General features: G+C 46.7%; 1 protein-coding gene across 1 annotated transcript in view; it reads left to right on the plus strand.

Annotated features, from left to right (window-relative positions):
- The first annotated feature begins 9,037 nt into the window (after positions 1-9,037).
- Positions 9,038-16,229, plus strand: part of STARD8 (StAR related lipid transfer domain containing 8) — a 66,227-nt gene continuing 59,035 nt past the window's right edge. Inside the window, exons 1-2 of the mRNA XM_053400315.1 lie at positions 9,038-9,241; positions 13,515-13,548. Coding sequence (XP_053256290.1) covers positions 9,197-9,241; positions 13,515-13,548 — 79 coding nt within the window. The 5' untranslated portion in view covers positions 9,038-9,196. The remainder of the gene's footprint in view (positions 9,242-13,514; positions 13,549-16,229) is intronic.

A 16,229-nucleotide genomic window follows, 5' to 3' on the forward strand; every position in this document is an offset into this window, starting at 1 on the left:
AGCATAAGCCCCCCAGACTGTTGATATGGGCACATATCAGGTACCCAAGTGGCGTTGGCACTTCCTCATTCATATGCTTTAAAACGTGTGTTGACTTTGGGTAGGAGATGCTGTGAAATCCCTTCTGAGTGCAAAAAACTGTCCAAAGTTGGTTTGGGGGGCACTGCCTCCCCTGTTTTCCTCTGATTCCAGTTGTTCACCAGAATAAGAACGGAATGTGGTTGCTTCATGCCCAGCCAAGCCCTTCAGATTCAGATCTCAGCCTGGGACTGATCCATCCAATGCGTTTAATGCACTTGCAGCAGTGTAGGGCAGGACGCCTTTGCTTGTTCTCTTCATGACCTGGGTTTGTCCTTGCTCCTGCAGAAAGCCTGTGTGTATCAGGCAATTCTTTGCTGATTGGAATGCAGAGCGGGAGAAAAGTTTCAGTGCTAAATGAGTGTTTGGACATGGAGGATGCCTCTATTGCGGAACGCACAACACAAAAGCTCAGAGGCTTCACCTTGGGAATGACAGAAGGCCTTTGGGAGGAGAGGAATCGATCTGGTCTCTTTAAAACGCATTCTGGGATTCACTGTGAGGGTCGGTGCTCACCAGCCCTTTACTTCTAATGGAAATCCATTTGCTTTAGGACCACCATTTCCTGACAGAAAACATACACAGCTGGCTATGAAAGGAGGACAATCTTTATACATTGAGAGACTTTAGGGTCATCCACACTTCCATTTGCCCCACAATTTCTTCTGTTTGGTTTCTAGGCAGGGGTCTGAGAGGTTTTTCTTTCGTCCCATTGCTTTCCTTGGGAAAACCCATGATTTACCACTGAATCAGAACAAAGTCAAGCAGCAGAAAACCCAGTTGATGCTCATTCCCATTCAGCAATAAACCACAGGTTTTCCTGGGGAAAGCTGTGGGACAAAGGAAAAACCTCTCAGACCCGCTGTCTACAAATCAGGGGACAGTGTGGTTGAGCCCTGTGTGCCATCAGGAGTACTTGTCTGCTTTCTATCTATGCTGTGTTCGATTTATTTATTTGTTTATTTACTTCATAAAATTTATGCACCACTTGATTGTAAAAAACCTCAAAGCAGTTTATAATGAAAATGAAACATTAAAATTATCAGTAAAAACTACCATTTCAAAAATTCAATAAATAAATAAATCAGCAATAAACTAAAAACATGCATCAACATTCTACATGCCTGGACAGGCTTACCTAAGCAAAAAAATTTCAGCAGGTGCCGAAAAGCGTACTATGAAAGCTCCTGCCTCGTGTCAATAGGCATGGAGTTCCAGAGTATAATGGAGCTCTGCATGCGCTCAGGTACGTGTCAGGGGCTTTGGCAGTCCTGTTGCTCTCCCAAAGATACGGTTCCTATAGGCTACTGTTGCCAAGCCTCAGAACGTTGCATACAACTACAAAGATGTTTAATTATTTTTGTATGCCACAACTGCTGCTCGTATTTTGTTAGCTAAAAAGTGGAAAACCCAAGAATTACCAACAATAGAAGAATGGCAGATGAAGATGATGGATTTTTCGGAGCTAGCCGACCTAACCGGAAGAGTCTGCGACCAGAAGGAGGAGGAGTATCAGGAAGAATGGAATAAATTTAATGATTATTTAGTTAAATTTGTTAAGTTAAACTAACTGGAAATAGCTTGCAGATACTTAATGGGTTTAGGATTTTATTTATGTTAAGTGATGAATTAATATGTTTAATTCTATAAGGTGAAGATTTAAGGATGTTAATGTTTAAGTTAAATTTCATAAAACTTGGGATTTGGAAAACTGTTAAAAGGACATGCAATGAAATTCAACCAAGGGGAAGCGAGGAAGTCACTTAAAGCTAATAACTGTAATTTTTAATAAGGCTATGATTTATGTTTGTTTTGTTTGTTTGTCTTGTGTGTTTGCTTGTTTGTTTATAATATTGTGAAAACCAATAAATTTTTTGGAAAGAAAAAAAAAAGAATGTTGCATACAACTATATGGTCAAATATTAAGAAATGGGTCCCCAAATACATGTTTAGCTCCAGAGTGAATTCTGGGTCTGAAAAGGCTGAAGATACCTGGTCTATACATTTTCTTATTACAAACAAAATAGATCTGAAGAGGACTGAAGAGTCCCTCTAGGGTTATATTTAAACAGCAAATGCCACAGTCCCCCTGCTGACAGTGATTCATTTCAAATGCTTGCACTTTTTCATTGGCTTTCAGTTTTAGATTGGGCACAGGCTGATGATCAGTTTTTCTCTTGTTCCCTGGAAAGACCAACCATCGAGGATTTTTTCTCTTGCTCTAGAGCAGCCAAGGGCATCAACAGCTACGGCAAAGCTTTGCTCTCTTTGCTTTATCTCAGCAGATTCAAGTGGGAGAAGAATTTATATGTAGAATGTGAAAAGGCCATGTTAAGTTTTCATGTGACCATGGATAATCCTGGCATTTGTTTTTGCAAACTTTTCAGATTGTTTGTTCCTGTAAGTTAATGAAAGAGATGAATTGTTACAATGTAGGCCTTAGTTAGCTGAGCAGGCAACAGACTACTTAAGTTTTCAAACAAATAAAAGCGAAAGACAATGGGAACCTGTGGCCCTTCTGACCTTGTTCAATGCCCAGGGTTATTTTCCTAGAAAAAGAGGTGCCGGAAATCACCATGAACACCTCTCTTGTTCTCTTAGAATGGCAATGGAGAGGTGCTGGAACCCACCTGAAAGGTGCCAGAACTGAGTTTCTGTGAGTACCCCCTGAAAAAAAAAGCACTGCTAGCTCCCATTATTTCTGATGGTTGGGAGTCCAAGAGCCTCTGGGGGGCCACATGGTTCCTATGCTGGAGTTGGAAGGCTGCTACAGCGCATTCTAGCGCATGCAGAATGTAAACATGTCAAAGGACTTGGGTTCAGGCCTAACCTTCCTGGTTTCTGCAGGTAGGCAAATGGCAGGAAACGGCTGCGAATTTCGCTCTTGCTCAGCCTTGGCTTTCTCCTCTGCTTCTTCCTTGTGACCAAACAGAATTTGCACATAAAAGTGGGACCTCCCCTTGACCCACCCACCCACCCACCAAGGGCGCCTGCTGGCCAGCTGAAAAACCGCTGGCATGTCCTGTATGTGGCTTAATGTCTTCAGCTCTCTTCTGATTCCACCCAGCTATTTCTGTCCCACACATCAACATTCCTTCTCTCCCTCCCTCGCTTCCAGTGGAAACTGCAAGCAGACGCCACCAACTTAGATGGCTTTAAAAGAGGACTAGGCGCATTCATGGCTAACAGGGACTGCTAGCCAGGATGGCTATGCTGTGCCTGCAGTGCTGGAGGCAGCAATGCTTCTGAATACCAGTTGCTGGAAATCTCAGGAGGGAGAGAGGGCCCTTGTGCTCGAATCCTGCTGGCCTCTGTGATGCTGAATAAGATGGGCCATTGGGCTCTTCTGGTGGTCTGATGGAACACACACGCTTCTTGAAGGAAGCACAGTACCGTAAACACACAACCAGACTTTGACTTGAAAAAGAAAGACACACACCCATTCCTCCAGATAGGACAAAGGAAGGAAGAAAAAAGGTCTTGCCTGGTAGGAGTGGGGAGAGCATCATTATGAAAGATGGCAATCCAGGGACGCGAAAAGCTTTCGCCTGCATGCAGTTCTGCCTTTGTGCAGCTGGTTATAGGAATGGCCTCTTTAAAAGTACCGTATTTTTTGCTCTATAAGACTCACTTTTTCCCTCCTAAAAAGTAAGGGGGAATGTGTGTGCGTCTTATGGAGTGAATGCAGGCTGCGCAGCTATCACAGAAGCCAGAACAGCAAGAGGGATTGCTGCTTTCACTGCGCAGCGATCCCTCTTGCTGTTTTGGCTTCCAAGATTCAGAATATTTTTTTTCTTGTTTTCCTCCTCCAAAAACAAGGTGCGTCTTGTGGTCTGGTGTGTCTTATAGAGCGAAAAATATGGTAACTGCTTTGGTTCATCCTCGGTCCCCTCCCCTCTCGGCTGCCACACTAAGTGGGAGGGTGGTGGCAACAATTATCAGAGATTGGCAACACCATAGGGCTGTTGTGTTGCAGCTGGGCAGTGAAGGGAGTGGGAGAGGCTTCTCTTAGGCTTCTGCTCTTTGTCACACACCTCAGTTCTTGTTTCCCTTGCCTTCTGCCCCCTCTCCCCTCTGTGTTGCTCCGTAAAAGCACCTCCCTCTGTGAAGCAGAGCATTTCCTTCTCTTCTGTGAAGGTTGGGCTTTGGAAAAAGCACTCATATAGCAATGCTTCCTCCATAGAAAAGGGGGAAATAGAAGACTTTGATCCACAAAACCACCCCCCTAGGCCCTGATGGGTGAAAGACTATAAACCTAAATCTCTCCCCTGAAGGCCACTCCACCCCTCAGCCTTCAAGGCCTGAGCCCAGATCCTGCAAAAAGGTGCGAAGAGTCAAGTCCTGCTGAGATCTGGCAGTGCCATCTTCCATGTGTTGTGCAGTGACTAGTGATGTACAGGGTCTTCTTCCGTCGTGGCTGTTTCTGCATTACAGCAAAGTCCTGATGGCAGGAAGATGCCTGCTGGCCCCTCAGCTACAAGGGGAATCTCTGCACAAAAATGTGAGGCCATCAAGAACTATTTCTTCGCCCCCGCCACCCCAAAAAAGGCATCTCCACTAGCATTTATTCATTTGAATATATTAATTCTCTCCAGCAACTATGTTTCTTCTTATCCCTCAACTGTTCCACTGTTCCTCCCGTATGCGTGGTGTCTCTTGTACACATTGAGCCACCCGCACAGAGTCTCTGCCACTCCTGCTGTCTGCCCCAGAGATCAGTGCCAAGCGAGTTTGAGGCAGCTGTAGCCCCGAGGATGGAATCTCAGGGCTTGATGCCATTTCCAGCTTCCGGTTCTGTAAGGAGCCTCGCTCTCTATCTCAGGAGTTGGCATGCGGTGCAGAAATAAAATTTCCATTTATTTTTAACTTGCTCGGTAAGCGTGTGTGCGTGTGTCTGTGTCCTTCTGTTTTGCAGCCTTTGGTTTCCACTTGCAGAAGCTGTGAGGGCCATGGGGGCAAGCGGTCAGCCTCACCAGGGGCTCCTCCTCTTCCTCCCAGGAGACCTGGCCGTCCACAGGGCATCCGCCCCGTGCCTCAGCCAACGTCTGACTTGGATTGCAGGTTGTGGGTGGCAGTTATGTAACCATCCTCAGACAACATCGGGTAGTTTTGCATGAGGGAAGCCAAGCAGATTATGGAAGGAAGAATGATGTGAGACCAAAAGAAAGCCAGGCAAACTCTAGAGCTAGTGATAAAGCCATACTCTCCATGCCTTCTGCCACATGACTCAGGGTGCAGAGTAACGTACAGGTATCAGTCTTGAGGGTGGCAGAAGGAGCGTGGCCAGAGAATTCATGGGTGAGCAAATATTTGAATCCAACTCCAATTCCAGTACAGTGGTACCTTGGGTTACATACGCTTCAGGTTACATCTGCTTCAGGTTACAGACTCCGCTAACCCAGAAATAGCACCTCGGGTTAAGAACTTTGCTTCAGGATGAGAACAGAAATCGTGCTCCGGTGGCGTGGCAGCAGCAGGAGGCCCCATTAGCTAAAGTGGTGCTTCAGGTTAAAAACAGTTTCAGGTTAAGAAAGGACCTCCGGAACAAATTAAGTACTTAACTCAAGTAACACTGTATCCCCTATGGCACCCACAAAAGGCCTCAGAAAATCTCCCTTCCATAACCTGCAATGCAATGCAAGACTATTTCTCTTCCTGTTCAGCCCCTGCTTCCTCAACTCCATTCCTGCGTCCAACCTCCTTGAACACAACCACATTTCACTGAGCACCAAGATGGGGCTCTGCCCTCGTTCCCCTCCTGGGCAGAGGAGAGGTGCAAAGTCCACACATGGCCATAAAGTGTGTTCGCTGCATTCTGCACATTGTTTTTTTGCCTGCGTCCACACACTGTTGTCTTCAAATTGTTGGTAAGTCATTCTTTGGGTGTTCTTAAAGCGTCTTTCAGTTGAACATTTATAGGCCATCGTTCTACATTTCACAATGCATTCCAGAATTTCTTCTTAGTTTAATTATGGTGGTTTTTAATGTGATGGCAGAGAAGGAAGTTTGGCAGCATAGATCCCTTCCAAACTGAGGCTGGACAGTTTAGGTGCTAAGCATTTGCACAACTGGGCTGCTTAAGTGTCTGCCGTTTATTTGCAAGCGAAGAGGATGGGCACCTCAGAAGGAGCCACCTCCTAGGCCATGCCCACGTAACCGCCTAGGCTCTGCCCAGGTGCCCCACCAGGTCCACCAGTCCCCACTGGATTCTGGGAATTGGAGTCCAGAGAGGTCTAGAGGGTGCCGAATTGGCTCCCCCTGGCTTAGAATAAATGTAGCGATGGAGATGTTTGCCAGCAAATTCTGGTGCCACGTGGCCCTCCCTCACTTGAGCCCTGGCACTGCTCCCACCTTGGCCAGAAGCAAAAACGGACCAAGGGCTTTCTTCTACCGGAAGGTCCAGCAGGGAAGGGGTCAAGGCCCTTCTGCCTCTGAACTACTGTTCCCCTTCCCCAATGCTGCTGCTGCCACCCTGTGCCTGGCATTTCAAGTGGGCAGGGCGGGGAGGGAGGGGGGAGACAGACAGCCTTTGCTTGTTCTCTTCTCCCTCCAGTCCTCTCCCAGCTTTTCTTCTTCCTGGGCCTCCTTCAGCAGGCGGGAAATAAAAGGTTTTCTGTTCTCTCTATGCTAATAAGCCTGGATGTCTTTGCCACAAGTTGCCTTTCTCTCTCTTTCTCTCTCTTTCTGCCTGACCTCTGGGAAACGTCCATGCCAAGAAAGGAAAAAGTGGAAATTTGCTGCACACCAAATGGCTGCTTACAGGGTGCATTGGGGAGCCTCATTCTATAGTATTTGCCCCCCTCCCTTCTTTTTTGGCTAGCAGACACGGAGCAATGCAGAGGGAGAAGCTGGGTTAGGCTGGTGTTGCAAAGAGCCACCCGGTGTGGCTGTCAAGCCTTGCAGAATTCACTGTGGCATAAAACCCCCCTTGGGCTGGAGCTCAGGTTGGCACATGCATAGAATCGCAGAATGCTAGAGTTGGAAAGGGTCCCCAAGTGGTCATCCAATCCAGCCCTTGAAATGCTTAGACATATTTTCCGCCGTTTCTCCACCTTGACAGTGCATCTGTCAGGGGCTCCTTCCAGGCACTGCGGCTGTTTGGGGGGTACCCAACCACAGTTCACTGCAGGCCAGGAAGGAGGTAGGAATAACTTGCTGGTGGAAGCCCCCTCACCGATTGCTCCCTACCCTGACTCCAGGGAACAGCAGAGCTGTGGGGCAGAGGAGGGAGGGCCCCCACCTGCCTCCTGAGGGACTTAATTGCTCAGTCCCATCAGCCAAGTGCCAAAGGACCCTTGGCACTAGCCAGATTGCTGGCATAGAGCCCTGCAGGCCAGGCCGGTGCTTCTGTGTAGGACGTATAGCACCCTTTCTTCAAAAAAAATGCAAATAAATATTTGGCGAAACTCTGCTACTACTAAATTTATTATTTTTAATATATTTCTAGCCCACATTCTCCCCAAGCTGGGATTCAAGGTGGCTTACAGCATTCAAAAACATCAGTTATAGAATACAAGGTAACTAGTTAGAAACAATAATTGAAATGCTTCCGTTGAAATACCATTTGCCCCAACAGCAGCCCAGCTCAGGGTTGTAAAGACTGCGGAGAGAATAATTGGGTGCACTATTCCCACCTTGGATCAAATCTATGCTTCCAGGTGCCATAAGAAAGCGGCAGAGATAGCGCAGGATAGTGCGCACCCTGGAAATGATTTCTTTCAGCTTCTGCCTTCTGGCAGAAGGTACAGGGTTATAAAGACTAGGACTAGCCGCCTGAGAAACAGTTTCTACCCAAATGCGATTTTGGTTTTAATCGCATTGTAAGGAATCTGTATGGGAGTGTATTGTATTTAGAAATGGGGTACCAGAGTTTTTAGGGGGCTAACCAGGTTGGGATAGCTGGGATAGCAGGCTTGTTGGGTTTTGAATGTCTTATGTAGATTTTTCAATTTTGTTGTTCTGTGCGGGACAATGACAATAAATATATCGTATCGTATTGTATCGTATTGCATCGTGACCAGAGCCTGCTTCTGATGGTGTGGAAAAGGAAAAGCTTTTTTTAAAAAAACAATTGAACTAAGGCCACTGTTTCTTTGATCTGCTCTAGCAGGAATGATCTGTATGACCCAAATGTCTTTGCAAATTCTATTTTTGCATTTCCAGAGTGTGGAAGATGTCCCTTAAATACAGGACTAATCCTGGAGTGTGAGCCAGCCAGGAGGACGATGGGGCCATTTTCACACATGGAAGAGGAGTGGGTGGTAAAGTATTTTGATCGCTGCTCCCTTCAGGAGACGCAGCTTCTCTTGGTTCATAAGATTTGCTCCCTCCCGTTTTTAGCCTCACAGCAACCCTGCGAAGTAGGCTATGCTGAGAGGCATCACGGTGTCTGAAGCGGAGCATGCCCAGTCACAAGCAGAAAAAGAAAATGCTTTACTGGGTGAGTGAGCAGCTTCCTGGATACCAGAGGCTCTTCGGCTGCGATTCCTACATTTCGGGGGGGGCTGGATTAGATGACCCTCAGAGGTCCCTTCTAACTCTACAAGTCTGCAGTTCTATGAAACGCTCCCTTATTCCCTCGTCCCCTTCCTCCAGCTACATGAAACACAACAACAACTGCGTCCTCGCACGGGCCAGTGGCCTGGGAGCTGTCTGCACGTGTTCAGAGATCCACAACTCTGGGCTTGGATGCGTCGCTCGCTCTGGTATGCAGGCTTCGATTTCAGATGCTTGGCATGCACGCAGCTGCCTCTTGACTCCTCTATTCTTCTCCCTTCCCTGCTTCACAGCAGCCGGACTGGTGCATTTAAAGAGAGAGGAAGGAAAGCCTTTTTTTAAAAAAAAAAACGGGAAAAAACCCCTCCTGTAATGTTTGGGGAATTTCAATTGGCATCCCAGGCCTTTTTCCAGCCAACGGAATAACGGTGCAGCTGGGTTTGAATTGCAGGGAACGCCTCCCTGCCTGTTTCCCAGCTCCTGCCGCAGCTGCTCCAGGCAGACAGACAGAAGGGCTGGCTGGCATTCCTGGATCTGATGGGGACAGCTCTCCCCTGGGGCCAGAGAGAGACCCCTGGCTCCTAGCTGCTGACCCCCCGCCCAGTCCCGGAGCGCCCCCATCATGCCGTGGCTGGATTTCTTCTGGGCTTGCTTCAAGAGGCCGAAGGTAAGGGAGCCCCCCCCCCAAAACCTCTCTGAGGCTTTCGCCACGGGTGACAGCTGCCGGGACACTTTCGATTGCCAAGGTCTCCTCTTTGGTTCAATTTCTTCCGCAGCAGATTGCCCTGCTCTGCCTGGCTCCTGTTGTTGCATGTTAGGCAGGGAACCAGCCGGCGGCAGCTAAGTTACCTTTTAAAAAAGGCATTTGACACAGCAGCAGCAGCAGCAGCAGCAACACCACCCGTCAGGTTTTAAGATTCTCAAATGCTGCAAACTGAAACATCTCAAACTACAGTTGCCGGAATTAAGCGGCGTATATATGATGCCTTTGGATGGCCTTTGGCTAAGGCAGTGATGGCAAACCTTTTATAGATGGAGTGCCCAAACTGCAACCCAAAACCCACTTATTTATTGCAAAGTGCCAACATGGCATTTTAACCTGAATACTGAGGTTTTAGTTTAGAGAAAACAACTCATATATTAGCATATTTTGTCTCAAAAGAAAAGCACAATGACAGAGCTTTCGATGATACAAACAACTTGTAAAAGTTTGCATTAAGATGATCCAAACTAAGTAAGGAAAGCAATCCCAAGTGCTTTCATTGACTTAAAATTATTTGGCAGAGAATTCCACACTTTAATGATTCCCCACTTTTAAGCTCCAGCCCGAGCAAGCAAGTGTTCTCAGCGTGGCCCTCTGAGCGCGTCCCCCATCACACTGCCATTTCCTGAAAGGGCCCCAGGGGCTGCCCCATGTGCTAGCCCCACTCCCTTGCCCAGCCCCGACTGGCCCCTACGCAGGGTGTCCGGCACGGCCGAAGGCTGTGTAAAGCCTCCACCTCGCAGCAGCAGCAGCAGGAGGAAGGTGGCTGGTGGCGGCAGCACGCCTCTGAGTGCGTGCAGAGCGCTGCGCCCTCCCCACCCACAGCGGAGGGTCCCCAAGGGAAAACTTTAGCTCGGATGCATTGGGCAATGTCTGCTGTCTGAGGGCTAAGCCTGCTGGCAACAGCAGCATATGAGACTGAATGCCTAGTATCCAGCAGAGAAACCTTCGATCATCAATGCACAGGTTGCAAATGATCTGTGTTATTGTTTGGGGAAAGGAAGAAGCCTGCACCCCAAATCTCTCCAACAGATAAAACAGGGACAAAATAAAGACAATAGATGTTATGTTTTGGAGGAGGCGGAGAAAATAGGTGTAGTTTGACTGCATGAGACTGTGGGTTACAGTTGCAGGGGGCAGGAGCGGCTATCTGCAGTGGGTGCCCGCAGGGTTTTGGCTTGAACAGAGTCCCACATGCTGTGCTCATACACTGAGCTTTAGTTTTGCATGGACTGAGTTCCTATGAACGTGTGCTGATAAGACACACACACACACACACACACACACACACACACCCCTGCTTCCTTGCAAAGGGGGGATTCAGAGGTCAGCCAGAGCTGCAGCATGCATCTGATTAGGGATCAAGAGGCTGTTCGGGGGCTTTGCCACAAAGAGCCTCCCAAGCCAACAGTTATTTGCTTGCACAAGGCCATTCCAGCAGCTTCTTTAAAAAGAAAACCCAGAAAACCCACAAATTGTACAGTTGTTACTCAGTTGCTGCGGCGGATCCCCACAACGAGACTGAGCTGCTAGTTCCAAGGTAGACAAGTTCTCCTATTTCCTGGGATAGCTCTGTTGGTAGCTCAGCATGAGACTCTTAATCTCAGGTTCATGGGTTTGAGCCCCATTGGCCAAAATATTCCTTTTTTAAAAAAAATATAATTTTTATTGATTTTCCAATAAAAAACATCCAATTAGTATATCCAATCATAATACTCCAATTAAAATAAAAAACCCAAATTATAGTCCAAATTATAATTATTAATTTTTCGGAGCTCCTCATGGTCTAGATCTCTGAAGCATATCTCCATATCTCAGTGCTGCCTCTCCTCGTTGTTTCTATATTTTCCACATCTCGATTTTGACACTTTATAATTCTACATTGGCCAAAATATTCCTACAATACAGGGGGTTGGACTAGATGACCCTCGTGGCTCTTCTCCAATTCTACAAATTCTATTATCCTGTGCAGTGCTGCTACCGAGCTATTTTTCACCTTTGGCAAGGCTATTTTGTGCGGCAGGCAAGGCTATCTACTTGCGCCCCCCCAAAAAAATATTTCTTACTTCAATTTTCAAAAACAGGTGTCTTGTAGAAATGATAAATTTTTTCAAAATATAAATAAAAGCAAATCAGAAATTCATAAGATATAACAAAAATAATCTGTATAAAACTGTGCCCCTCAAAGTGGTCTGCACCCTAGGCAGCTGCTTAGCTGGCTTAGGGATAGCAGAGGCCTGCTTCTGTTCGTGAAATGCAAGTGTCCTGTCCCCAATGTAAAGATTCACCTGCTGGACACGATCAGCTCAAGCTGCAATCCCAGGCACACCTGCTTGCTGCAAGTCCCTCTAGTATTTTTATCTGAAGAAGTGGTATCTGAAGAAGTGTGCATGCACACGAAAGCTTATACCCAGAACAAACTTAGTTGGTCTCTAAGGTGCTACTGGACAATTTGTTTAGTATTTTTATTGTCATTACAGTGGTACCTCAGGTTATGTACTTAATTCGTTCCGGAGGTCCATACTTAACCTGAAACTGTTCTTAACCTGAAGCACCACTTTAGCTAATAGGGCCTCCTGCTGCTGCCGCGCTGCCGGAGCCCGGTTTCTGTTCTTATCCTGAAGCAAAGTTCTTAACCTGAAGCACTATTTCTGGCTTAGTGGAGTGTGTAACCTGAAGCCTATGTAACATGAAGCGTATGTAACCCGAAGTACCACTGTACTAATTACCTGCCCTTTGCCCTAAGGTCCCGTGATGGGTTGCAACATTGAAACACAAAATTTTAATCTATAAATCAGTTTGTGCACATGTTCGTCCAGGGGCCCATGCTCCAATATATTTTAAGCACCTGGGCATGTCCCTGGACAATGTAATCTCTTTGTCAAGAGTTAAATAGTGTGCCAGAGTCCCTGTCCTCCTCACATACTAAGGGAGAAGAGGGAGAAATAGAAGAAACAGAAGAGGGAGAGCCCAGGGGCCGTCATGTTGGAGGAGGCAGCTGTGGAGTGTTGCACGAGATGTCAGAGGGCAGGAATGTCTGCGGGAAATTTATCCCATTTGCTGGAGGGAGAAATCCACCCAAGCCAAATCGCAGTCCCTAGGAGCAAGGCTCATTGGGCTGGGGAGAGGCTGCCCCTAACTAAGGCCACTTGCATTTAATATTCCTCGTAGACCCTCTGTAGGAGGCCTCCCCAGAGTCTCAAGGGACCTCGCAGAAGAAGTTTAGGAATGTCCCATTCTCATGAATTTCACTTTCCCACAGGCCATTGGGGACCCTCTTTCCTGTCTCAAGCTCAGGGGCTTAAGGAAGAGGCACTGGGACACTGGCCTCTAGCTGTTGTGAATCAGTAGGGTTTTTAAAAGGGGGGGGGATAGAAGACTCAAGGGCAGGTCTGGAAAAACTCAGAAATCAGCCCAGCTTTGAGAGTTCCAACCAGGTGGAACGCACAGCATGTTGCGGGGCAGGGGCAGGAACTTTGTCCAGTCTCCAGCAAGCTCTTTCAGCTTCTGCAGAAGTCTTTGCCACCCTGATATACATCTCCAGATGTTTTGAACTCCCATCTGCCTTATCCAGCACTGCCATGCCAGCTGGGGCTCATGCGAAAGCTCTGGAGCCTGTGATCCTGTGTCTGTTGAGCTGAGAACGTACGAGAGCAAACTTGGTGAGCTACCCAGACCAGGCCTTTTAATTGGACTCAGATGCCTCTGATGAAAGTGTTCAGTAGCCCAGTTTCAAAACAGTTCCTTCCAATTGTTTATTTCCCCTGTTCTTTGATGGCCCTTTTGCAGTCCCGAGTTTTCAGTAGGGCAAGCGAAGGTTGCTATGAACCTGCTCCTGATTAGGGAGATGGTGGAGGCTCTTCCTCATCGTATATATTTAACTGACCTTTCTACACAAATAGCCCAACCATTGTTTTGGATCTATTATTACCCAAAGGCACTACCATTAGCCACTGGTGTCACCCCTACACCCCCCCCCGAATACTGCATCACAGTCAGGATCATTTAAAAAAATCGTCTGTGAAAACAGCTCTGGAAATTTGGTTGGGATCTTTGTCCATGGCCAAGGTTCCCAAGAATAAGACTGCCAGAGGTTTCAAAGGTTTGCATGGGATGTATATAGAGAGGTGTGTGGGTTGAATAACTAACCTTTATTGTTGTGTGTTATTTTTTCCAGTGTTTCACATCACTGGACCGGAGGAGGGACGTGGGTGAGTTGCAGTGACCTCTGTCTTCATTTAGTCTTTCATTTGTTGCTGGGACATTTGTTGCATACCACAGGCAGAATACACTAAATTCTATGCATCCCAGAGAACCCAGATCAGGGCTGTGCGAGCCCCGGTGCCCTAATCAATCAATCAATCAATCAATCACTTGTTGCGCTTGACTAAAAGCCATGACAAATTCAATGACAGATCCAGCAAGTCAGTTAAAACCCGCACTCGCCATTCCTCCCCCTTTTCTTCTTCTTCTTCCTAATTGTTTAATCCAATTCATGAACCAAGAACTTACACATTGACCACTAATAATGAAACGTAAGTTGTAGATATGTTTCCACATTTATTATGCTATTTTTGTGATATACGACATGAGAAAACTTGGTATACTTATTTGTATAACATTATTCTTGTTTATAAAACCCAATAAAAAAACCCTAAACACAAGAACTAAAAGAAATCCAGAGATATACATCCATTTCCAATCAGTCAAATTAATGAATCGGCTGCACCACGATAGCCAAGTCTGCCCCTGCCCAGATTCAGGGTCAAGAAAAGCTGAACTGCAGCCTCAAATAACAAGTTGTAACATCCATTTGATTATTCTGTACAATTTACTTAACTTCCAATATCCCTGGAGGAGGGCCCAAAAGTCATGTGGGGAGTGAATAAAAAAGTGGTGGGATGAGGAATCCTGAGGGAATCCAAAGGGTGAGGGGGCTAAAATCATTGACTTTGATGAAAGCTGTCCATGCTATACTACTAGCGGTTGTCAAGTCCCCACTGACTTCTGAGGTGTTTTTCCTCAATGTCATAAGGACTAGAAACCTGTTGAATTAAAATAGATTGGCAGTTCCATGACAGTACTGAATTCTGTGCTTGGTGCCAATTTCCCTGATGGCATGTGGCATGGCACTGTCAGGGAGGGGAGCCCAATTTTTCCCCATCTGCGGAGTGCGTGGTCACTTGTTGCTCTGTATTTTGGTGATGTTGTATGTGTCTTGTTGAGAAAGAGAAAGAAAGGAATCCAGTTACACCAAAGTATATACAGCTTTTTTTGCAAATGCTTCATTTACACCCGACCCTTGGACTCCTGAACAGCTTCTCTTACGTAGGAACTCGACCTTCCAGTATGGCATGTATATTGAAATGTCAAGTTCTGAAATGTTCTGTTTTGTGAGTGAGAGAAGAGCGCAGCAAATAAAAATACATCCACATACTTAAAACACCTAAGAAAAGAAGTATTTTATTTTGAAACCAGTATTTCAAAGCATCCCTTCTCCCTCTCCCGTTACAAAGAGTTTGCTGATTTCTTCACACCAAGCTCCCTGCATGCAAGCTTTGCAAGGTTGTTGTAACAGGCAAGCAGGATGATCTGAGAGTCTACAATGCTTCCCCTGCCCAAAGCCTTCCTCCTCTGCTCTGCAATCAGCCATTTTGTGGTGAAAGATATAATTGCTGTCCATTAATCAGAACATCAGACATGAGTATATTCACTTACACAAGGCTCCCAAAATTTGGGGTGTCAGAGAGAAGGGTTGACTGGAGGCCCTTGTTGCCTTTCCATATTTGGGTCTGAGTTCATTTCAGCCAGCTTGCAAATAGCCACTGGCCTGGTTGTCTGTGGCAAGTAGGAATCGCAGCTGAAGTCTCAATAGCAGCGACACACAACAGGGTTCATGAAACTGCCTCCATGCCTCTTCTCATTTCCCTCTTTGGACATTTGCAATGCCCCGGTGGATGCTGGTGAGCTGCTTTGCAGAGCAGATGATGCTGTGAAAACCTGGCTACTTTCCCCAGAAGAGGGCGCTATTTCTCCACCCTCCTCGGCCCCTTTCTCACCCAGGGCAGGCCATGACCTCCTGACCTGCCTAATGCAGTTCCCATTCAGGTCCAAAGGCTGCTGTCTTCTACAGTCTCCTTCCTCTCACTTCTCTCTGGTGACGCTAACCAAACTTCCCATCTATTGTTTCTGGGGTAAACAAGAAGCAAAGGATCTTGAAGCGAACACAGCTGGCTGGTGCTATGCCCTGGACTGAGTTTGCTCTAGCAAACAATGGCTTTGGTACCTTCAGTGAGCAAATTTACTCCCATCGCTGCCCCGTTAGTTATTGAAAAGGGGGTGAAAACTGGCACGATTGTGGGGTGTTCAGCAGTTGTGGCACTTCCTGGGCAAGGCAACTTTGCAAAATGAGAGGAGCCAGATTGCTCCCAGAGCTCAGTGAAGTAATATTTGTGACTAGCAGGGGTGTGCCCAGCACTGCTGCTTGTCAATTAAAACTATTCATTACATTATCATCAAACTTCACTCCCAACTTGTAATTGGATTTGGTGCTTTAATGACGGATGCGTACCACCTTGAATTCTTGGGAGAGAATCGTCGAGTTGGAAGGGACCCCAATGGTCATCTAGTCCAACCCTCCCACAATGCCTTATAAAGGGGATGAATGAATGAATGAATGAATGAATGAATGAATGAATGAATAAATGGGTTTATAATTATAATTTATGTATCATCATCCGTGAATCAAGTCAGGCCTCTTTAGGGAAGGAGTTTCAAAGCAGCGAGTGCCACAGCCGAGAAGGCTAAAGCATCCATAAGGTAAAGGTAAAGGGACCCCTGACCATCAGATCCAGTTGCAAACGACTCTGGGGTTGAGGCGCTCATCTCGCTT

The sequence above is a fragment of the Podarcis raffonei genome, chromosome 8, assembly GCF_027172205.1.
Source record: "Podarcis raffonei isolate rPodRaf1 chromosome 8, rPodRaf1.pri, whole genome shotgun sequence".
Lineage (NCBI taxonomy): Eukaryota > Metazoa > Chordata > Lepidosauria > Squamata > Lacertidae > Podarcis > Podarcis raffonei.